This window comes from Epinephelus lanceolatus, chromosome 1, assembly GCF_041903045.1.
Source record: "Epinephelus lanceolatus isolate andai-2023 chromosome 1, ASM4190304v1, whole genome shotgun sequence".
Classification (NCBI taxonomy): domain Eukaryota; kingdom Metazoa; phylum Chordata; class Actinopteri; order Perciformes; family Serranidae; genus Epinephelus; species Epinephelus lanceolatus.
Genome location: NC_135734.1, coordinates 18,264,312 through 18,288,953, shown reverse-complemented (window position 1 = coordinate 18,288,953; position 24,642 = coordinate 18,264,312). Strand labels below are relative to the sequence as shown.

Below are 24,642 nucleotides of genomic sequence, written 5' to 3'. Positions count from 1 at the left end.
ATTAGGTGTGCTAGCCGCTCCCCCTGCCGATCCCACTGCAAGGGATGTGAGGACTCTACAACTTCACCAGGTCCTCCGTCGGCATATGGGTGAGTAGATAATGGCTGAATTTTCATTTTTGGGTGCACTATCCCTTTAAATCTAAATCTAAATGTTAAATCTAAATGTCAAACCTAAATGTTAAATCTCAATGTTACATGTTAAAATTAAATGTTAAATCTAAATATTAAATCTAAATGTTATGTGTTAAATCTAAATGTTGAATCTAAATGTTATATGTTAATTCTAAATGTTATATGTTAAATCTAAATGTTAAATCTAAATCTGAATGTTGAATCTAAATGTTATATGTTAAATCAAAATGTTAAATGTTAAATCTAAATGTTGAATCTAAATGTTAAATGTTAAATCTAAATGTTAAATGTTAAACCTTAATGTGCTTAGTGAAACTAAATATTTAGCTAATATGCAAATGCACACTGGTGGTCAATGGAAGTACCAAAATAGACAGACTGGTCAGTCGAGGTCAGACTGTGTTTATAGCATCAAATAACGAATTAAAACCAAACTAATTGGAGAATATGAACACTTGAACATACATCATCGTGATAAGAACTAGCTACCTAAAATGACAGAAACCATGTTTGGGGAAATTTTATTGAGTTTTATTTAAACTGCACAGGAAGACAGTCTCAGATGATCTGTAATGAGTGCTGGGGGTCATCACAGTATACCCACTACAGTAAACTAGACTCTACCACTGATGTCTGCCCTGTAGGTTTTATTTTAGCCCCAAATGTTTACACATCTGGCTCCGCCCCTGCGTTCATAGGTCATGGAGCATTGCAAAGAACCATAAAAGCTTATTATGTTTTCTCAGGAGGAGCTATTTATTTTACTATAAAGCACAACCCGTCTGCCCAGTTGGAGACTGTGCCACTTTGACCTGCATGGTTCACTGTTAGGTTTTTAGGCTACACCTACTTGAGGCTGGCGCATATGCTTTCCATTTACTGCTAACAGACTCCCACGGTCAGCACGGACTGTGCAATGTTTTTGTTGGATATACTTTGTCACCCGGTGTGGGCATTTACCACGGCGCTGCTGGCGCTCGTCGTGCGCTCTCAGCGCAGAGGGCGCTGGGATCCACGAGCCTGCACCGTGCGGCTGACAGGCAAGACTGCTATTGTGACAGGAGCCAACACAGGTCTGTGGAATTCAGTCGGTTTTATTCTCGCTTGGGTGATGACACGGGGCTGTAAGGGCATTTTTTACTGTATCATTATGAAAGTGTTTGTCATAAGGAAAGTGGAACTTGGGGGGCTGTTTGTTCTTGGATGCGTGTTTAAATTCGGTTCGGCGGTTTTGAGCAAGCTCTTGATCCTGAGCTGTAAATCATCTTTTCCCACTGCTCAAGCATTTCCCTAAACAGACTGTATAACAGGAAATTCCATCAGCATGAATGGTATACTGACTTTTCTGTGACCATGAATGAGAGGTATTAAACCACCGTGAACACAGTAATGATTAGCCTATAAAATGCCTCTCTCGTCATTTGTCCTTTCCTTAAACAGAGCTTACAGTCATTTAAAAAAAGAAACACTAAGAACATGCTTTGTGTATAGACTTGACTGTTGTCATAATGGCTGTGAATGTTTCAGCTAGATTAAATATTGCATTCATGAGTTGCATCACAGCCAGATGTCAAATCTGTCTGTTGCCTATTAAAGAGCAAGTAAACAGTGTGACAGAACTTTCATCTTGTAGTTATATCAAGTTCATGTTTAACACCACTTTAGCAGTAACTGAGAATCACCTGCAGAATGAAACAAGATTTGTTTCTAACTGCTTGCTTGATAATCACTATTACTTATACCTCATTACTTTACCATTACTCGCCATTTTTATGTCCCCTCAAATAACACATACTGTAAGAGCTGCTCTCTGCTCTCTGCTCCCAAATAATTTTTACACCTTTCTAAATATGTGCCATTGATTTTCTTCCCTTTTATTATCAGTATACATCATAGATTTGTATATTTGTACTAAATTCATATTGTATTTATTGTGATATGATGTTTTTTTTTTTGCCTGTGAGGTTTATACAATTAGATTACAGCCTATAAACCTCACTGCTACTATGTTATCTTTGTGAGGCACAGCTCTTTTTTCTTAGTTTGATTATGAACAGTTAGGGGCAGCATGGTGGTGAAGGGGTCAGCACTGCGGCCTCATGTGAGGAGGGTTATAGGACTGACCTTGCCAGTCAGCTGGGGCCCTTCTGTGAGTGTTTGCACTTTCTTTTCACAGGGTTCCCGAGCTTCCTCCTACAGTTCAAAGACATGCAGGTTAGGTCAGTTGAGGACTCTAACTTGCCCATAGGTGTGAATGTGAGTGTGAGTGATTGTTTGTCTTTAGCCGGGAGTTTCACGTCGTTAAGCCGCCTCACCGTTCTGTGAGGCACAGTTGTGGCATGGGGTTACAGAGTTGTCTTGCTTTTAAGCAGGCAGTGGAAGTAGTAACAGCACCAAAACAGCATCTGTAAGAACATAAAAGAGACAGCCAGCAGGACAGGACCATCGTTAGCACAGGTGTGACATTTGATGATGTGTTGTGTGGGTAACCCACTGGCAGGAGATTTAAAAAGCAGCTGATAGCAGTTAGCAGCTAACTCAAAGAAGAAAAACAGCAGCCGAAAATGTCAGAAAACTGGGAAAGCAATGAGGTGAGGGAGCTCCTTACCCTCAGAGCAGAGGACAAGATCAGCAGCCATATGACAGGGCCAGTAAATGATTGTTATTGCCATGTTGATGCCATTGTTATTATTTACAAAGTGCTGCTGACGTGTATGTTATATGTCACAATATAGGCCAGTACTGTTGTGTTACATGTCATGCACGTCACGCCTGTTTTACCTCAGCAATGTCGGCATGCTATCTAAAATCACACAGTGAAGCAGCAAAAATGCTAAGGTGTAAATAAGGGACTTCATAGCAGCCCTAGAGTAAGATATCTGTGTAAAAAAGGCTTCAATATGTGTCAGCCCTGTGATAATCTAGTGACCTCTCCAGGGTGTGCCGTGCCTCTTACCCCACCCACTGTGGCCCTGAATAGGATAAGTTGTTACAACATGAAAATGAACAATCAGGATGAGAATTATTCACCTGGCTTCTCAGTTAAACATTTTTGCCTCTTTGTGCCCTCTGTATAATTTTAACTTTTTCAGGTTTTACTGATTTCTTTGTTCAAGTTTATTTCTACAGCACCATTTCATACAACTAATGCAATTCAGTCATTTAAAAAGCAAGAGAAAAGATGAAAAATAGAGACGAGCAAAAATAGAAAATTAGATACAAGCAATAAGGATCAAGATACAAATATATGACTCTATGTCAGTAAAAAGGTCTTGGGGTTACTGGGCATATCTGATAAGGATTGTAGAGCCAGGCCAGCTGCATTCTGGAGCTTCAGAGCAATTTTTAGCCCAACCATGTTCCCTCATTTATTCCACAGGGAAAACAGCTGAGTCATGTCAAAGAGCAAAGTCAATGCAGTCATTGCAGTGATATCATATCGTGTTTAAACTCTGAAGCACAGCTGGTTGTAAATCTCAGTGAAACTAGGCATGACCCCAAATAACATTTCTTAAACAGATATCAGCACATGTAGCATGTGAGTCTTTAGGCAACTCTACGAGATTCTGGTTTCATTTACAGTCCCTTCAGGATTGCGCTGTTGTTGTGGCCTGAAATGCCTGATTTCACATCAGCTTTTCGAGAAAAAAAAACATTGTTGGGAGCAAGTTAAAATTGCAAAGATAGTTGTGGTGGTGTCTCGGATTCAAGATTTGTTAATCTCACACCGATGGCAAAACTGTTTGACTGTCGTTAAACCTGTAAATAACCGTTCGGAATCATTAGCCGTGTGATGCTAACAGTGAGCACATCCACTTCATGTCCAGTCGCACAACAGCAGTCTTATGATAAACAGAGAGACCTGGGGGATGAGTGAATCAATATGTTGTGCACAGCTTTACAGTGAAATGACCCTTTACCCATTTTAAATGGTCTAATTTGCGGTCAAGTTGCGGTGACTGGACAAAATTGCAACACCACACAGAATTCAGGGGGGTTGCAGGTAAACAGTTCATGTGGAGAACAAATCTCGGAAACCCTCAGCTATCGTCTAATGATTAGCTTTCAGTCGATAGAGGTTGGCTGTCTGTTGACTGATTTGTCTGACATGAAACAGTTGTTTCTCAGTCAAAATAAAAAATAACCAATAAGTGTCAAAGGGGGACTTGATAAGCCAATCAGCAGCACCAGCAGCACCGTTGTCCAGCAGTTGTGTTGTCAAGTTGTTAGGCGTTGCACCTGAACCAATGAGGATTAATTACAAGAATGCCAAGCATGTTGACATCTTGATTTACAAGAATAGCAGTGTACATCTTGTGAATGTCACCTGACATCATTTCTTTTTATGTTGCTCCGCTCCACTCTTAAAACCCAGGCAACACACACATGTTGGCATGGCTACGCACGAGTGTGGACTTAACATGACGTTAGATTCAGGCAGATACGTTGGTCTCCAGTGATTGGTTAGAGAAAATCAAATCCCCCTCCCCACGAAAAGCCATTAGAGTGGAAACAATTTCAAACAGAAGATGGAAACGGAGTGAAACAGGTTCACATTGCTGTCTGATATCAGGCAACAACACATGGGCAGTTTTGGCAGATGTGGTGGTGTTCTGTTGGGCTACTTTTTATTTAATTGGGCGGGTAAAGGAGTGGCAGCCAGTACAAGTGTAGATAACCAACAGTCAGAACTCTCTGACAGCAGCTCAAAACATAGAAGGCAAGGACATTGCCAGGCTGTAATGACCCACAACAGGGAGACAGTCATTTTTACAGCTCAATCAGAACACATCATAGAGAAACACATTATAGTTGTTTTGACCAGCAAAGCTAAACTGGAGCGGCAATTATCTTTTCCAAACATTGAAGTTCCATTGGCTTTCTTATCAGCCGCCACATTTCTTCTTCCTTTCCTGTTGTATTTTGGCACGCCTATCCTGCACCGTCTCCCAAAACAATCATATTGGAAGTCATATGAGGACAAATAACATAAACACAGAATCAGTGTTATGTCTGGTCTCTCCTCAGAGACTGTTTTATAAGGTCAATTTACCCAAACTACAAAAAAAAGAAAAATATTTTCTGTCATGCCTGGCCAGGTAGAAAGAAACCATCTTATTGACCAAATGCCTTGTCAATAGTTTTCACATGGGAACTATGACGTGATCAGGAGTGTTGCCCAGTGCATCATCTCTGCTGATTCAGCCTTTACCTAGAAATGGACTGAGGCTCTTTCATTTCTCTTTGTCTTTCTCTTTCAGTATTGCCAACAAAAACTATATATAATATTTTGGTTTCTGGAACCCTGTAAGTGTCCACCTGACTCACATTAGAAAGAAGAAGAAGGACACCATTAGTAAATGTGACATCAGCTATCCATGGCTTTAAACAGTATTTACTTCTCCAAGTTTACAATCAGACAGCTGTTACGCATTAAGCAACAAATAGCAATCACCAGTGAGTGAATGTAGCCAGCTGTAGGTTTCTGTTGTGTTAGAAAGTTGATGGACGAGCACGACTTCTTCATGTCCATCTGTGCTAATCACTGCTGAGCATACTGCACATTTGTTTTATTATTCTGTTACGTCCTGTTCCATTTGCCAGTGTTTGAAAACTGGCTCATATGGTCCCTCTGCATGCATGAAGGCAGAGAATGAAGTGAACTTAAAGCTGCATTATTTTTTGTGCAGTTAGTGCACACAGATTTTCTCTTATTTTTGTTCTTGTCCATAATTTATTCCTATTTTGTTAACACCTATTGATTTCCAGGATTTATCATGTTGTCTTATTTTTGCTCCTCTCTTAGGTAAGGGGAAATCATCTTAACATCTCATTTTCACAGTCCATAAATTCTTGTCAAATGTGAGGAAACACAAGTTTCACATCTGAGAAACATTTCAAGAGTAATTACAATGATTGGATTTCTAAATTTCAGGCCTATAGAAATACTATTATGCTTGGTCCATCGAACCCAATTACTGTAATTCAGTTATTCTGCGTCACTCTGCTGCCAGGAGTGGAATATAATTTAGTACATTTACTCAAGTAGTGTACTTAAGTACAAATTTGATGTACTTTTACTTTTAAGTATTTTGATCTCATGCCACTTTCTGCCTCTACTCCACCACTCTTCAAAGGGAATATTGTACTCTTCACTCAGCTCCAGTTATTTGAAACCTTAAGTTCCTAGTTACTTTACAAATTAAGATTTTTGCACGTACACCATTTCAATCAGGAGAGACTCATTTTTATAGTGAAAAGAATATTTATTAGCATGTGCATATATGAATGAAAAATGTGAAAAGTCTTTGGTGATTAGAGATGGCATGATTTAAGGAAGGTGATGAATCCATAGTCGAACAGGGAACCCCCTGGGGTCTAGACGCTGGTGGTGTTGGTAGAGGTGGTGAAGAGGGGATGAGAAGAGGATGTGGAGAAGATGGAGAAGTGCTGATGAGTAGTGGAATGAGCCTTTGTTGAGCTTGTCCTGGACTCTAGATACAATGGCTGGAGGTGAATGGAGTGGAGCAGGGCACAACGAGTCTGCCTGAAATGATGAAGGAGGAGAGAACAGATTTAAAATTTTGCAGTGGCATCCTGATTGGCTGAGAGAGATCATGGTGAAGTTTACCGTAGACAGCTGATTAGAGGAAGCAGTGGGAGTGGGATGGAGAGAACTGTGAAAGGATCAGTCGACTGATTAAAAAATGAATTGGCAACTATTTTGATAATCATCATAATCAAGTCATTTTTCATGCAAAAACATTGCATGGTTCCAGCTTCTCAAATATGAGGACTTGCTGCTTTTCCTTTTATTAATTAGTTTAATTATTAGTTTCTGCATGAGCACGTTTACTAACTTAAATACATTTTCCTCATTGTACTTACACACTTTTACTTAATTAATATCTTAATGCTTTACTTGTAACAGAGTATTTTTACAGTGTTGAGTTAGTACTTTTACTAAAGTCAAGGATCTAAATACTTCCTCCATCACTGCTGCTGACACGAGATATACAGCATCACAAAGAGTTTTGTCATTGCTGCGTTTTGATTTCCCTGGAGCACCAGTACTGACACTGCGGTGAATCATTAAGTAAATCAGTAATTTGGTTAAGTTTATATTACACTGTTTGGATGTCACCACTGCTGAAGGTATTCTTCTTACAGCCTGTGTTTGGTGGCATCTCTCCAGTTCTTTGGTATGTGCTAAAGTATTTGCGCATACCACAACCTTATTTATTGTTTAGTGGGTGTTACCAGTGCTAATACTTTACTTATGATCCAGTGGGATTCCTCATTCAGCAGACCTGGGTGAGAGCAGCTTTGGATGGTTAAGAATGTTTGATAAATCTGGAGTTGACTTCTCTTAGTTTTTCTCTTAACAGAAAATTAATTGAAAATAAAAGAGAAAAAATAAGAGAATGCTCAGCCCAGTGTGATAATCAGAGCTTGTACACTAAAAACAGCTGCCTGTTGCAGCTGGAGACAAGGTTGATAGGGGTGGAGTCGTGGTAGTCCAGAAAACCAGTTGAGCAATTGTAAATTACAGTGTGGAACGCTTCAGATTTGACACAGTCACTTGATCTACTATAAACATAAAAGCAATGCTGCCACACTGTAAGCACAGCAGTCATCATGTGTGCTACTGGAAAGTCTCAAGAGGTCAGGTTTCTGTGCTAAAACTTGTCCCCTATTGCTAAAGGAAAGGCCTTTTAACTTCAGCCTCACTTAACATGAACCCACGATTAGGTTACCATGTGGTGAGCTCGACTAAAGTTTACAAAACAAAGCAGGAAATCAGATTCCTCTGTTACAGCTGAGGATGATAATTGACAGGCTCACACGCACCCAGGAGTGCACTGATTTTAACAGACTGTGATTTAATGCAGAACAAGTCTGACCTTCCACCTACAACTTGACAGTCTAGTCAGTCGCTGCTGAAGGACATACACACCTGTTGTCATTATCAGTAGATGATCTGCACCACAGTGGCGTTAATGTTACAGATAGCTGTACCGCACACACACTATTTGGCCTGCACTCCCTGTCTCCCAGTGGCGCTCTGAGAAATTTTAGAGGTGGCCAGATGGGGCCATTGAAAATCTTGGAGCAGCACACCAAAACCAAAAGCCTTTACTGGATTTCAGGAATTCTGTTATGCTGTTGAAGTATAGGCCACGGGCTAGGTGAGACCTAAGTCAGTATGGAGAGATAAGGAATTGCATAAGTTACTGATGATGGGACCTGACCTCATAACAAGTCTCCAGTTATTGGGAAGTATCAAAATGGCTATCAGACATAATTAATAATTCTTTATGTTAAATAATGTGACTTACATCAAATCACTTCTTGAGGCACCATTCCTTAAAAGGGAAAAATGATAGCCAGTTAATGATATCAGTCTCATAAAGTTTACTAAACTATCAATTTGGAACTCTGGTTAATAGTTACACGGAGAGCTGAGAACAGTTTCATGGTCACCTGTTTATTGTCATGTGTTGTATGGGTATGTTTTGTTATCAGATGTAAACAATTTTTTGCTCTCATCCACTCTGCTAGGGATTGGAAAGTTCATTGCCTTGGACTTTGCACGCCGTGGGGCTCGTGTTATCCTGGCTTGTCAAAGCGAGGCCCGGGGAAAAGCAGCACTTCAAGAAATCAGAGAGAAAACAGGAAACTCCAACGTCCACCTGCGTCTGGTGGACGTGTCCTCCCTGGACTCTGTCAGGGAATTTGCAAAGAGGATTCTTGAAGAGGAGAAAGCTCTCCATATCCTTGTTAACAATGCTGGAGTATCAGGTAACAACATGAACACAACAGAGAATATTATAACCTACAAGTGTTCAGCATGAAGAGTAGAAGTGTAAAAGTATAAATGTGTTTGTGTTTGTGTTTGTGCATATGTATGTGTACATTTGTAATCAAGTGTGTACAATCCCATTACAGGGTTACCCAGGCAGATAACCAAAGATGGGTTTGATACCACTTTTGCCACCAATGTCCTGGGACCGTTTCTCCTCACAGCCCTGCTGCTGGGTAAGACTCTGCAGTCTCTTTTTAGTACAGCAGGTATACTGTGGACTTCTGTGGAGTATTTGTCTTTCATTTTCTCTCTCCACTTCTCATCTCTTTCTCCCTTTCCCTGCTCTGCATATCTCTGATTTACTCCAGACCTAATAAAGCGTTCAGCTCCGGCACGCATTGTCACCGTCTCCTCAGTCAACCATAAGAAGGGTCGTGTGGACTTCTCTCACTTCCATGGCGAGAACCTCACCTATTACATGGATATTGTCTACAACCACACTAAGCTGCACAATGTCATCCTTACCAGCGAGCAAGCACGCAGGCTAGAAGGGACAGGTAGGCTAAAATCATGATTTTTATGATTATCGCTTATCAGTATAGCAAATGCATGGTTTCCTGTTGAATAAGAGCTGCAGAGAGTCAAATCAATTTCTTCTAATATCACAAATTTGCCAAGGCGTAGATTTTTTGGGGGGGAGGGGGAGGCACAGGGGACAATATCACACGCGCATTTGTCCCTACCAATAGAGACGTGAAAGTAGCAGGCAACCTGTTGCTTAGTGGGAGCAGGCGTCCCATATCTGAAGGCAAGTCACCCCCTCTTTCTGCCCCTTTTACGCTTACACTTCCCTATCTAATAAAGACAAAAAAGCCCCCAAAAAATCGTTTAAAAAAAAGACAGTAGCAGCAGTTGTATTTTATTTTGACGAACTGCTAGAGCGCAACTCATAGATATAACAAAACAAAGCAATGGTTGCAATCTGCCAGAAAACAGACAGAGGAAGAAGCAGCTATGCATGATCTAAACAGGAAATACCAGGACTTCTCCACAATAAATTAATGCAAAAGGCACAAATTGGTGCAGAAAATCCACCAGAATGCTCCCAGACCGTCCACTTAATATGTGTTTCCCCAAATGTTGAAACAAAACCTACAGCCTTTCAAATTTGCCTCAAGGGGCTTTACAGTCTGTACAGCATACGACAGCCTCTGTCTTAGGACCCTTGTTTCAGATTTTTTTTTAAATCCCCAAAAAACCTTTAACATGGAAAACATGGAAGAACCTCAGGAAGAGCTGATGGCTGATGGTCCAGCACAGAGAAGCCTTGACATTACCCATCGGTTTGTGGACTCCTGTTTCGAAGCCTCAAGTTCAGCATTTCAGATGTCGCCATCTTGCATTTTTGGAGCCTGAAGTGACCATATTTGGATAGGAGGGAGGAGTTGTGGAGGAGCGAGGGGTGGACTAGACTGACTGTAGCGACGCCTCGCAGACAGCGTGTCACTCAAGCTACCCCAGCCTTAATTATGCATAACTTTAAGCCTTAAAGGGCCAGTGTGTAGGATTTAGGGGGCTATATAGGGGAAATGCTATAGGCTATAATGTGTTTTCCTTTGTGTATAATCACCTTAAAATAAGAATTAGCGTGTTTTCATTACCTTCGAATGAGTCGATATATGTACATAGGGAGCGGGTACTTGATTATGAAATTGGCAAGTTGCACTACCATGTTTCTAGCCCAGAACAGACAGACCGAGTACTGGCTGTAGATAGGGCCAATCACGTTTTGCTTTTGTCATGTCGCCCACCATAGTTTGAAGCTTGTCTGCAACAAGAGCATTGAAGACACATTAATTTGCAACATGAAAATTCTCCATTCAGTGTTTTTACCAGTTTTAATCACCTGTTCTGTTTGCTTTGCAGAGGAAGAGACTTCAGGAAGGTGTGAATTAGGTTTTATTCTGTACAGTCATAGACAGAAAGTGTATGACAATGCAAATGTGATGCAGTGACAATGAGTGACTCATGACTTATATTTTTGCTTTGTGAGGCTCCCTTACTGAATGTTGAAATAAATGTTGTTTTGAGCTGTTGGCCAAGAAGATGGCTCTGATGTTCTCTGTGCTTGCCAGCTCCACTCTTAGTCAAACACATACTGGCGTGGTTACACCCCAGATTTTCCAGTAGAAGACCTCTGTTTCCAATGTGTCTTTTTTTCACTGTCCTCTAAACTTAGAGTCAGTCTTCATAAATCAGGCAGATGAATGCACTTGTAGCTTTCAGTGAAGCAACTGAAACTGACTTTCCCCATTTCAGTCATCTGAAAAGATCAGAAAAACAATCACAGAGAATGGCTGAGCTTACAGTTTCCCTGTTCCTCTCTGTTTCTGTCTGTACTGTGAATCTAAGTGTCTTTTTGTTTTGTCTTTTTTGCATGTAGGCGTCACTGCAAACTCTGTCCACCCTGGTGTTGTCATGACAGAAGTGATGAGACACTATCCATGTATAATTCGTTGCATTTTCAACCTCATTGGAATTTTCTTTTTCAAGGTGAGTACATTGTTGCATTTCGTTGCAGAGTCCACGTAATTTCTCCACTGTCATGTCTTGCAACCAGTTGAATGTGATTGGTTGTTGGTTGGCAACCTCTGCCTGTCACATAAATGCAGTCTCATCCAATTCTCTCGCTCAGCAGCCTTTTAACACAGAGATCGTGCTTCTTTACGCCTCATTTGCATTTTTGCACAGAACCAAACAACAGCAGTATCATGCCGCTCCAGTGTGTGAGTTTAGCATTGATTTTTGATAATACCTAAATAACAGATCCCAAGATGGCGGCTATTCATTCTGATTCATTGTCATGGAGTTGCTCTACTGGTGCACATGCCAAAAAAAATGTTTGTAGCATCCGGGTTTAATTTTGCAGTATGCAGCCCTCTGTGAGCTCCCACTCTGCTCATAGACTCTACATTGTGATGATGTCACAGATTTTTTTCTCTGCTTGAGGAAGATTTTACAAATATAAAACCTCCATGGATCAAAAACGCATTAAGTAGTTATTATTGAGGTTGTTTGCAGTTTGAGGTGTCCGGTCAGATGTCTCCTTTATAATGGTAGTCTATGGAGAAAAGTCTATGGGCCACTGGGGATTTCTCTCGCTGCAGTACTGCAAATGGCCACTGGGAAAAATTGGCAGCAAAGCTGAGCAGCGTTCCTGGGAACCTGACTTTTAGATAGCATGCTGGCATCACCGTCACTTGGGCAGCGCTTTATCAAGAACAACAATGGCATAACATGGCTTCAGCAATCATTTACTGTCTTATGCCGTGGTTGATCTTGTCCTCTGCTTGGAGAGTAAAGAGCACCCTCACTTCATCGTTTTTCCAGTTCATGGACATTTTCGGCCATTGTTCTTCTTTGAATTAGCTGCTAACTGTTACAAGCTGCTATTTAAATCTCCTGCAGTGGGTCACATAACATGTTGTCGAAACATCGCACCAGTCAAGCCCATGGTCCCACACTGCCAGCTGTCCCTGTTACACGGATGTCTATTCAGCGATATTACTACCTCTGCTGCCGGGTTAAAGGCGAGACAACTCTGTCCCCCAATTCCATGATCGGACCTTTTACAAAAAAATGGTGAGGCAGCATAACGGCACGATATTACCGCTTTGAAGAGACGGTGTGAAAGGGTTAGTTAGAGACATACTAGGTTCAGCTACAACAAGACTCAAATCTGCTATTTCCCTCAACTGGAGATGCTAGAATATTCCATGAAAAACAGAGCAATTTAGTACTAAATAGATACACCTCATTAAAGACATGTGGCCCAGTTGAAAGAGCTGGCACTGCTGTTGTGTGCCAGAGAGTTTTGATCACAAGGTAGGATGTTTGTTTATGAGCATGTGTGAATAAGTCTGTGTGTACGTGTGTAGCCATTTGCAACAACTGGCTGAATTGTGTCTTATTGTCTGCAGTCGAGGTTTTGTGGTTGTAATGATGAGCGTCAACAGCCAGAAAACAAACAAAATGTGTAAACCAGGTGACTAACTGAGAGACACAGGAAACAAAGCTGGTGAAACTAAGTTTCACACGCCATGAGTACAGGAAATCTGATATAACGAAGTAAATTAAGAACTTGATGCAAGCGACCATTGCTCTGAGGAGTATTTGTTCTTCAAAACAGGCTTTAATTCAGACTCCCAGCTTACCAAATACAGCAAAGTCAGATGGTGCTAGGAATGCCCCTGATTCATGTTGTTGTTGATTTGGTTTTGGCTCTGCACTCCAGCACACTGGAGATCATTGTCCAAATAATTATGGACCTGACTGTATAATGAAACAGCCATCTTGTGCTAAAATGTTGGCTTTCAGTTTCAGTTCAAGTGTGTTGACATCCATGTCATGATCGCTACGAACACTGTAGGACAGGAGATACTCAACTTACTCTGCCCAGGGGCCACTTCTGCAGAATGACAAGAGGCCAGGGGCCATTTTATAAACAAACATTGATCATTAATATATAAATTTAGGCTAGACCTTTGTCGAGGGGTCAGGTGGATACTCATTCTTGTGACCGCAATATCTCAAGAACGCCTTAAAGGAATTTCTTCAAATTTGGCACAAACGTCCACTTGGACTACAGAATAAACTGATTAGAATTTGGTGGCCAAAGGTCAAAGGGCAAAGTCACTGTGACCGCTGTAGATATGTTTTTGGCCATAACTCAAGAATTCACATGCTAGTTATGACAAAACGTCGCACAAATGTCCAATCAGATATACAGTAATGATGAAGTGATGACTTTTTATATCCAAAAGGTCGAAGGTCAACTTCACTGTGACATCATAACATTCAGCAAAAATACTTTTCTGGCCACTACTTAACGTCATATCTCAGGAACAGAAGAGGAGACATTTGGTCAGATACTGAATTGGTGCCCACATTAAAATTGTGCTGGCTGTATAGATGCTGCTGAGGAGAAGATGTGTGCGATATCCATGTAAACTGTAAGTGCAACTCAACTTGTTTGCAGAGGCATAAAACTGCTGTAAAGTACTGTATAAAAAACTGAAGTGTGAATCACTTTATTTGGATTGTGAATCAGAAAATGGTCAGTGGGCACCCTTCACCCATCTGGCCTGCAGGCCTTAAGTTGAGTATCACAGGTGTAGGAACTGTATACCTTTTTATTCATATTTTAATTTCACTTTAAGAAGTCACAAGTATTTGAGAAGTATAATGCCAGTGTTCTATATTGTTGTTATAGCTAACAAATCCCATAAAGACTAAAAAAAATCATGGTTTTTAAAACTATGGTACTGGCCCTTTTACTAGCTAAAATGAGATCTGGCATTGGCAGATTTTAGGCTAAACTTTTAGCTGTACCAAGCTAGTCCACCACCGTTAACTCTTGTATGAAAAACAGGAACCTGCAATTTAGTCTCAGGCATGGGTGGATTATGTGACAGTGGGCCCCTGGGCACAGACAAGCAAAAGGCCTCACCACCTCTCCTATGTAGAGATACAAAGTCTATACACAGATTTTGTGTTGGCCTTTGTAGTTGTCAGAATCGCTTTGTGTTTGTGTGTCTCTTTGTGCTAATTTTGTGTGTCCTTGTAGTTGTTTTGTGTTGCTTTGTAATTATTTTGTTTCTCTCTGAGGTGATTTTGTGTCTCTTTAGGTGTATATGTGTGTCATTTTTGGTAGTTTTGGGTCTCTGTAGTTTCTTTGCATGTCTTTGTGGGCATTTTAAGTCTCTTCCTGGTCAATCTATGTTAATTCGAGTGACATTATGCAGGTGAAGGGCAGGGGGGGAATCTGACACTTTGGGCCCCCAAGCCCGTGCCCAGTAGAGCCATTCAATACTCTATTCATGGTCTCAGGTAGTTGGTAACTTCCCCAGTGATGCTCTGTCAGGCCCACAGACATCTTCACTTGTTGCTTGCTCTGGGGCCTTGTGCCTTCAGTTTGGTGTTCAGCAAATGAATTACATTCTCAGCTGTATTGGGATCAGGTGTCTGGCTTGTCAAGTCAAGAACACTTCACCATTTGTCCATAAAACACTCCTTTCTGCATATGTTTAGAGTCATTGTCCTGCTGCATTGTTAAAGCATGATCCAGGGAGTTTTAATACATTCACTTGAATCTGAGCGGACAGAATATTTACTATCAGCAGTAACATCCTCGATGAATACAAGTGAGCTAATTTCACAGAATTTGCTAATCATTCACTTACTGTGGCCCCTAAAATTGGGGGGGACTATGTATAAAAAGCATTTTAATTCCTAAATGTTTACCTGATGTGGATGTAAAAGAATTAAAGCTGAGAGTTAGCCCTTTAAACAGTAATTTATTAAAACATTTATGATAATTTTATACATTATTATATCAGTTACAATGATATTGTACTCACCAAAGTAATTGCTGAGATCTGGGAACATGGCAACTTCACTACAAAGTCAGACAGGACAAGAAACTCACTGAACACTGAGACCTGAGGTCATACAGGTTTAAGAGGGGGTGGTGGAGGTGGGGCAGAAGGGTATGGACAAATTCCCAAGACTGCGGTTATATGGCATGCATTGTAACTACTCGGCTACCAAGGCATTCCATGCAAGGCAACAATTTTGCCATGTTACCTAACGAATTGGAGGCTGACATTACTGCTGTGACACACACATTGTTAAAGCTAGCATGAAAGTAGTGATATATTAATATTTTTTTACTTTTTTGATTTATTTCATTTTATGATTTTACGATTTATGGTTTGCTATGATTTGTGGATGGAAGATGTAAGGGAGGGAGACGGTGAGCTCTATTCGATCCCCAGCGCCACAACAGGGTGGGGGATTGTGGGGCAGCTGCGCGCTTCACCGGGCACAGACAATACCCACAGTGAGGTAAATTCTTGGGAAGATGTTCTGTAGTAAGCTGAAAGATGTTTTTTTTTTTGGTTAATCAATATCTGCTGGTGAGTCCGTGCCTGTTGGGAATTATAGGCTCTGATTGTTGCTGAAGTCAGAGGCCTGAAAGGTGAAACAAGGAGTTACACTTTATGGGATTTCGGTGAATGGGATCTCAAATCACCACCTCTTTTAAATGAAAAATTTCTGAATTGCCTGTTTGTCCTGTTTTATGTTCATTATGTTTATTTCATGTGAAGTGATCTAAGCTTAAAATGCTTTTATTGTGAAGCGCTTTATGCTGCATTTCTTGTATGAAGGATGCTATATAAATAAAGTTTATTATTATTATTGGTGTCGGCTGTGTTGGCATAGCTTGTCAGGAAGGGGCTAAATAATGCTACAAATTTAGGCAAAATTTTGTCAAGGGAACAACTGGAATGGCCATTTTCAAAGGAGTACCTTTAACTCTCAACTCAAGGTATATGAATGAAAATTGGTTTTACCGGTACTGAGTCTCACCTTAACTTAAGAAGGCTCGTTCCCACTAAACGTTTTCTCCCTATAATTTATACTCTGTCAAATGTATCTAGAAATCTAGAAAGCCTTTATTGTCATTGCATAGGAATACAACAACATTAGTGGTGACACTTCATTGATACATTCCAACAAAGAACATAAAAGACACAGGATATTTAGTGAGGATAAAAAATCAAAAGTATTTGAAGTGCATCCTCAGTTGACCTGTCGGCTCTGTAGGCGAACTGACATGGGTCAAAGGGGAGCAGGAGGCTGGTTTTGATGTGGTGGAGGGCTAGTTTCTCCAAACACTTCATTATTAGTGAAGTGAGTGTGACTGGTCTATGTTCATTCAGGTGCACTGAGACTGCCTTTTTGGGGACCAGGATGATGGGTGCTGACTTCAAGCAGAGTGATATGGCGGCTTGTGCCAGGGAGATGTTAAAGATCTTTGTAAAGACCACAATGAGCTGTGCTGGGTACTCCATCTGGTCCTACAGCCTTGTATATTTGTTTTTGTAAAGACAAAGACAATCAGCCTATCTGAGGAACAATGAATTACCCAACAAATTTATACACAGATACATAATGCATTAAAACAGGATTGTTTTGGAACTCTAACTGTAATGGTTTTAGTCTATGCAAATCAGATAGTCAGTGACTTAAACTGTAAAACATGGAGCCAAAGTATATCAGTATGTGAATCCTTAACTCTCCATACTGTCATAGTTTTATACTTATCTATATACCACAACAGCATATTCGAACCCTGAAATTCAGTTTCTGGTTTTGGTGTCCAAGATTTTCAGTGGCCCCATCTGGCCTCCCTTATGAAACATTTCTGAAAACAGAATAGCAAAGAGTTTTCTTTTCCAAATCTGTTTGGCTAACTGGGTTTGTTTTAAAGGTTCAAAGTGTTCGGTTGAAAAATGCCAAGGTAACTGCAGCGTATTCTCAAGAGATGCATCATGTTCCTGTTTGTGTGTCTAAGATGTACGTTTTCCTGGAATTCACTGATAAATGCAGCATGTGGTGTTCCACATGGAACCATGGCTGCACATAAACAAAGCTTTCACATGTGCGATCAATTACCTTTTTCTTTTTTCCAAACACTCTCAGAGTTCATGCTCTTGAACTAGTACATGTGATTTTATCAGTGATGATTATCGGTAGTGGCAGACTGTGCTTAACATCTGGTTATACTAGACACCCATCAGGGCAGAGATTACGCAAACATCCCTGTTGCATATTTGCACCTGCAGAGATATCTGTCTTCTTTTTGTTGTTGTTGTTGTTGTTGTCTGTACTCTCACATTTCCTCTTCACCATTCTTGTCTTCCTCTCAGTCTCCAGAGGAGGGTGCCGTCAGCTCAATCTACTGTGCAGTAGCAGAGGAAATGGAGGGGGTAACTGGGAAGTATTGTGACAGCGACTGCTACCTGGTCCTCCCCGCCCCTTTAGCTCGAGACGCTGCCCTTGCAGTCAAGGACTTTGAGGTCTGCGAGAGACTGACATCAAAGCTTTGAAACAACTATCAGGCAAAAGGAGGCCTGATAACGGAGAAGGGGTCAAACTCCAGTGCACCTCCTGAGTGAACCATTGTGACATGTCATAATGTCTTAAAAATCAACAGGTGAAGCTTCTGAAAACATTTTCATGGGTAGTTTGAAGGGACGTAACGTGTTTTTAAGAGAAGCACAAATTATTCATTTCTTGTGTATTTGTGAAATAATAAAGTTTTGTCACTTGTGTTGGTGTCACTGACTTTTAAGGGGGAACTAATTTTTTTTTCAACCTGGGCCCTATTCCGATCTACTTTTGTCTAAATGAGTGATAGGATGTTCAATAGGCTATGTGACATTTCTCCAGTACGAAGCTCGGGCTGACCTGCCTGCAGCCTGTGAGCACGTGCTATATTAAATAATAGAGCACTGGGACAGCATCAAACAACGCCAAAATACGTCCACTAAAAGTGCATTTTTTCCACACAGATAGGCTCGGGTCGTTAGTATAATTAACCGACAACATAACGGAAAGGAGAAATGAGCATCTGTGTTTACCTTTAGCTGGATTCGGACATGTTCCTCTGCCTGTTGCTACTCCCTGTCTCTCCTCGTCCGGCTCTGCGTCTGTGTATGTCCGTGTACTCCGTGTTCAAATAAATAAAGGCAGTCATCAAATTCAAATGGCTCATCCAGATCCAGTTGGTCAAAATCGGGTAAAAATTCGGACGTTTGTTGTGGCAAGTCAAAACACTCACTCACTCACTTCGAATCCAGCTAAAGGTAAACACAGCTTCATACTGGAGAAATGTCAAATATTGAACATCCCATCACTCATTTAGATAAAAGTAGATCGGAAAATAGGGTCCAGGTTGAAAAAAACATTGGTTCCCCTTTAATATCAGCTGTCTCTGGTTCTCTACCTGGGGGTACCCACCACCACCAGGGGTTACCAAAGCTTCACGAGGGTCATGATTTTTTTTTCTTGATTTTAAGAGTTGTAACTTTAATTTTTGTAAATTATACAGTAGGCCTATATCTCAGCATTTCATTCATTTTTGTGAAGAAAACTAAATGAATTTGTTTATTTTTAAAGCTTATATTATTTTTCAGGATATAAACTCGGGAAAAAATCTCACAAGATAAGGGCACAGTAAAGGTTTGAACATGAACTACATTCATAGAGCTCTCTGCCAAACAGCCTCACTCATCCTGCAATAGACAAGGAAAACAACCAAAGAGCCAACAGAGCAATGGTCAAGCGTCAGGGAGAAGAACACACTGAATTTGTCCAAAAAAAAGAAGCCCATTAAGTATGTATGACTGTTCAATACTACAAACACATAATTCAGCAGAGAATCATGTACAAATTTACTAAAAAAAATTAGGAAGAAAAATTAGCTTTGATACAATATTTACAGGAAAAAATCAGCTTTAAAATCATCCAAATCACTCACTTTACACAAACTTCCTGCAGTCCAGATATTAATCCAGGGGGCCTCTGGCCTTCACTTGGAAAATGTCACTTAAATTAACACGTACTGAACAGGAGACTCAAAATGACCACAAAGAGACACACAATAACTACAAAGAGACACTAAGGAACCACAGTGAGACATAAAATTACAACAAGGATCCTGTGAGATGGTGCAGCCCAGGGGCCCATTGTCTTATAATCTGTACTGTACTGCTTTGTACTGTTGTTGTTATGCATTTATGTAATAACTTACAGTCACCTTGTGAAGGGTCTTCAGGTTACTCAATGATAGAAAATGGCTCCCTTAAGGAAAAAGGTTGGGAACCACTGGTCTAGGTAATTTTCATTTGTGAAAATGGTGACTATGTTTTCCTCTATTCAAGGAAGTCATGAGACTGTCATTGAGGTTAAGTGAATGAGTGAAATGAAAGAGTTCCCTGAGACATGCTGACACCATGTGGCCAATTCACGCTAACATGCTTCTTCAAGAAATCACAGCAGACGCTACAGTAGGTTAAACAATCACTTTCTTTTATTGACTGATTCATTAAAACACAATAAAACATTTGAACATTCAGTGCTTTTTGAAGAATTTGTACAGCATTCGTCCCCCGGTGTCTTCGACCTTGCTATTTGGCTGCAGAGACAGAGATAGTGAGGGAACAGTTTATAATCATGGCACTATCACTTATGCGTCTATAATCATTTTTGGATAATAAAAGGAGACACAAGGCCATGTTGTGTGTCTGCAGAGAAGCTTTTGTGTCTCGCTACACTTTCCACCACACCAACACTTGTACCTTTCTGACGTTCCTCCACTATTTCATGGATGATCTCTTCGAGCACTGGAGCCACATGATCTAGCTGTTGGGGTGAAAGACGTACGGCAATCTCCACTGTTTTATCCTGGACACACAGACGAGGTATTAATGGCTTTTATTCAATGACACCATTCTTTGTGAAAATGGCAGCGATACATGTGGAGTGTTGGGTATATGCTCACATGATTTCCACCACCTTCCACCAGAGGAAGTTGCTGGACTGTAACCTCTTCAAACTGCCCATCCTCCGACCGAGGCTCCATGTCCTTTCTGCCTTCTCTCTCCTGCAGCACAGGCACACAAACACAAAACACACATTTACACAAAAATGAAAACTTGATACAGAACTACAGTCACTGTGCACATGTATGAAGAGCCAAATCCCGACATAAATCCCTTATCAATAAACTCATTTTGTTCCCTGAGCCACGGTCAGTTTATCAGTGTCTTATACTGATTTGGCAATGTGGGTGACCTCCACTTGACCTTTTTATGTAACTTTATCATTCAGACCTCACAAAACTAACACACTACACTGGAAAACTTAGGAGAGCTTCCCTGTTGGGTAAAACAGAGAAAATACTTCGCACAGTTTTAAAAATGAGTCAATATTGATGTTTTTTACTACTTGAACTGCAACTAAATTTTATGTATCTGCTAGGTTTCTTAATAATTGGTGTATTAAATGTCAGAAAATACAGGAAAAAAAACATGCATTTTACAGGTTTTTGAAACCCAGATGGGTTGTTAATAAATTGTCTTCTCCAACTAGCTCACCAAAATCCAAAGATGTTCACTTCAGAAGCAAAACGTCACAGCTGAGAAGCTATAACAAATGCAAGTTTGGCCCTTTTGCTTAAAAAAAACATATTTTTATTTAATAAGAAAAGTTTGCTCATTATTTTTCTGTTGATTGACTAATTGTTTCAGATCTGTTCCTTCACCCTGTCCTACCAAAAAAAAACCTTAAAATTATAATTCATCAACACACTAATTCAGTTTCTGAGGTGAACCATTATTTTAAGGGATTTTTAAATATGAAATAAATAAGATACAATACTTTGATCTGCCTTTACTTTATTAACTTTAAGCACATTTGTCCCAAACAAGAATTCACAACTTCAAACGATTTTTTAAAAGTGTGTTAAAAGCCTTCAAAATCTAAAACTAACAGAACATACTTAAAACATTGGTGTAAAAATGTACTGCTATAATCATGTTTGCTTTAAAATATGTATGAAAATGTTGGCCCTTTAAAGTTGTGTCTGAGATTATTGTCTAATTTCTACAAAAACATTATTTAATCAGACATATAATGGTGTTAGTTGTATCACAAGGACTCCTGTCTCACTTCCTGGTTTCCAAAGAGGCAGGAATGTTGCTCAAGTACTGGTGAGCTTTCTACTTTCTGATAAATCAATCAATCAATGATCAATAAATAATATTGCTAAAATGAGTATTTGTCAGCTCCATAAGACATCAACTCTGTCAAACATCCATTATGTATCCTGGCCCATTACAAGGTTATATAGTAATGATTTTGATCTTTTAAAATATATTTTCCCAGCCTAATTGAAGAGAATACATCAAAAAATATTATATGGTTTTGTCACAATTCTTACGAACAGCATAATATGAAAAATCATATTACATAATCAGACAGATGCTCATCCAGTAAAGCCATGGAGTGATATAACCCTTCTTCTGCTCACTGCTCACTGCTCACTGCTCACTGTCCAACCAACACAGGCTGCTTACCTTCATCAGCATCAGCTCCTTTGGACTAAAGAAGGTGATGTGCCCGTCTGTCCTCTCAGCCAACAGCGCCACCAGACACGCCAGCACCAAGCAACCAGCCACTGCTCCGCGCATGCTCATCCTGCTCTGTCCTGGACACATACACACGCGTGTATATACATACTGTACATATAGGCATACATGCAGAACAGCAGGTTCATGCACAGTACAGTCCACACCACAGGGGTGAGTGGCACTGAGGCCAAGCCACTACTGAAATATGGGAATGTTTTGTTAGCAGTAGGAAAAGAAGGGCGACACTCCAAATAGGTCAACATACAGTCTTTGACATGAGGTGCAGTGTGTGTGTGTGTGTGTGTGTGTGTGGCAGACACAGTTAGTGAGTTGGAAGAGGAAGAAGGACACCAGGGATCTCATGTCATTATTATGCAAGGGAGACGTTGACAAATAGATAGCAGATAGGGAAAGAGAGAGGCGGGAGAAGGAGGGGGGAAGCATGGAAGTAACAAAACACAAACTGCTCCACTGACAAGTGAGATAAGAGGCCAGAGTGGACCAGCCATACTTACAACAGCAAGACAGCTCCATGCACAAATGCAAGAGAATGAAGACAGGACGTCAAAGAGGACAAAGACAGGAGTAACAGAGAGAGAGGGGGGAAAAACCCGAGAGACAGAAGCAGAAGAAGCCATATGTTACTCACGTGCTGTGTCAGCTTTGGTCAGTTGTTTAAGGAAGTGTGCTATGAGATGAGCAGAGCTCCACCGGTCTGAGTGACTGCCTGTCCCAGTCCGCCTTTATATCGAGCCCTCTCATGAGCCCTGAGCTTTTTACTGTCCTCCCTCACATCCGCTCCTCAACAGGCTCCTTCAAGCACTCTCGTCTATGATCCTGGAAACACACGTAGTACTCAGGAATCTTGCTTTCCTTTATTAGGGCAGTAAAGTCACCGTGCCTTTGACAAGATTGACAAAATGACACATTGATGAGCAGCTCTGTGGCATATTATCAGAAAGTCTGTATGAACTAATGTACGTGTATGTTCTACACATACCAAATAAATCACATGTGATATATAATGAAGATAAAACTTATTCATAACTCATCTTAAAACAGACTATTGCTAACAGAGTGAAAGTTCAGTCTGTACAGGACATTTATTTGGGTCATCAAGTTAAATACCGAAAAAAAAAATGTGATTAATATACTGGACTTCAAATATGTTTGTGTGTGTGTGTGTGTGTAGCAGTCAGGGGACGATCTCTCCAAAGAGGTCCGTCATAAATCCTCTGCTCTAAACTATTATCCAACACAATGCGACATTTATGACCTTCCAGTAATTTATCCTTGTGTACAAACAGACCCAGATGCATTCGTTCCTTGGAAACCTCATGACCCTTAAAAACTCTTTAACAATGCTCTTTCCTCCATGTGACACTGTTTTCCTGATGATGGTGAAATGTTACCCCAGGCTGGGTTTGTCAGGGTACTCTGCAGGAGTGGACAATGAAAATATTGCCACCATTATATCTGGTTTATTGCAATTCAAGGACACGAGGACAGCTTTGTATCTGTAGTACTTCTTGTAACACCACAGTGACGCACACGCTTTTGTTACATTTTTCCATCACTTAATATTAGGCTCTTTATAATGAGTTGTTATGTTCGTGGAATTGACTTGTACTTGTTTTTTAACAGTATTTTAAAGTGGACATAGACATGTGTTTTGCTTTAACTGATTATTATTAAACAAATGTAATGTGATGTAACTGTAAAAGCTACAGACTTCATTTAAACGTTACAACACTTCCAGCTACTCAACTATAATTCAACTTTTTATATGTTTTGTAGTTTTTGAGTTATCACAATCAACAGTTTCAGCTGTTTTCAGACATTTTCTGGGTGTATAATGGGTGTGTATTGGACCGGATGTTCACAGCGAGAGTGGAGGACTGAACTGTCAGAGTGCAGGGAGCTTCTCAAACATTTCTCTTCATCTCGCTGTCACATCCCCCCTCCGCTCCCTCATGCTGTCCCCATTTATCACCACAGCAACAACTGCTTACACACATACACACACATGTGAATCTCCAAATACAGAGCACTGGCACATACTGCCTTTACAACTAACCATTCATTCAGGGACAGGTGTTGCTACATGGAGAAGCACATATAGTTTTTTGACCGCAACGCCGGGCCATGTCAAGCTAGGTGAAATATTGTTCTTTTGAATGGTTTACAGACACAGATTCATGGATGCCTGCATGTTTTCACTGGAGACTACAGTGGTGAGAAAAAACATGCATCAAAGACGAGAAGAAGAAATGGGACTCTGTTTCCATCTGATGAACAGCACTCGGTTATGTAACACAAGGGTGTCACTTAGTAAGAAGCCTGTCTATGCAGTCCCTCAGTGGCTTTAAGTTTAGGCTTAGCCACTATACCACCTCTGGGGCAGAAAAATGAATCCAATGCGATAGCGCCAAAAACTGCAGTTCCTCTAATGGCCACTTGAGGGTGGTTCCAAATGTGAGTCAATTCCCATAATCATCTATGTTAAAATACCCAAATTTACAACAGAAATAAACATGTTTACAGCCTGATACACAAAAACAGATTTGGTCTCTGTAGCTATTTTTATATAACTCACCCGTTTACAGTTTAAGCTTAAAGTTATGCATAGTTAAGGGCGGCCCGCTTTGAGTCACAGGCTGTC

At 40.5% G+C, this 24,642-nt stretch overlaps 2 protein-coding genes across 3 annotated transcripts; one reads left to right on the top strand and one right to left on the bottom strand.

Annotated features, from left to right (window-relative positions):
• The first annotated feature begins 867 nt into the window (after window positions 1–867).
• Window positions 868–19,922, top strand: LOC117256732 (retinol dehydrogenase 12). The gene is made up of 6 exons (XM_033626339.2): window positions 868–1,207; window positions 8,697–8,936; window positions 9,084–9,173; window positions 9,309–9,497; window positions 11,384–11,493; window positions 17,715–19,922. The coding sequence occupies exons 1-6, from the start codon at window positions 1,051–1,053 to the stop codon at window positions 17,892–17,894; spliced, it is 966 nt and encodes a 321-aa protein (XP_033482230.2). The 5' UTR covers window positions 868–1,050; the 3' UTR covers window positions 17,895–19,922.
• mlnl (motilin-like) lies at window positions 19,137–22,784 on the bottom strand. Of its 2 annotated transcripts, none has more exons than XM_033626342.2 (5): window positions 22,630–22,784; window positions 21,927–22,057; window positions 20,351–20,452; window positions 20,148–20,253; window positions 19,137–19,984 (listed from the first exon to the last, which is right to left on the bottom strand). In XM_033626342.2, exons 2-5 carry the CDS (start codon window positions 22,044–22,046, stop codon window positions 19,977–19,979), a joined length of 336 nt encoding a protein of 111 aa, XP_033482233.1. In that variant the 5' UTR covers window positions 22,047–22,057; window positions 22,630–22,784; the 3' UTR covers window positions 19,137–19,976. The 2 variants fall into 2 exon arrangements, with proteins under 2 accessions (XP_033482233.1, XP_033482234.1); XM_033626343.2 differs by lacking the exon at window positions 22,630–22,784 and adding an exon at window positions 22,496–22,606.
• Window positions 22,785–24,642: the final 1,858 nt, after the last annotated feature.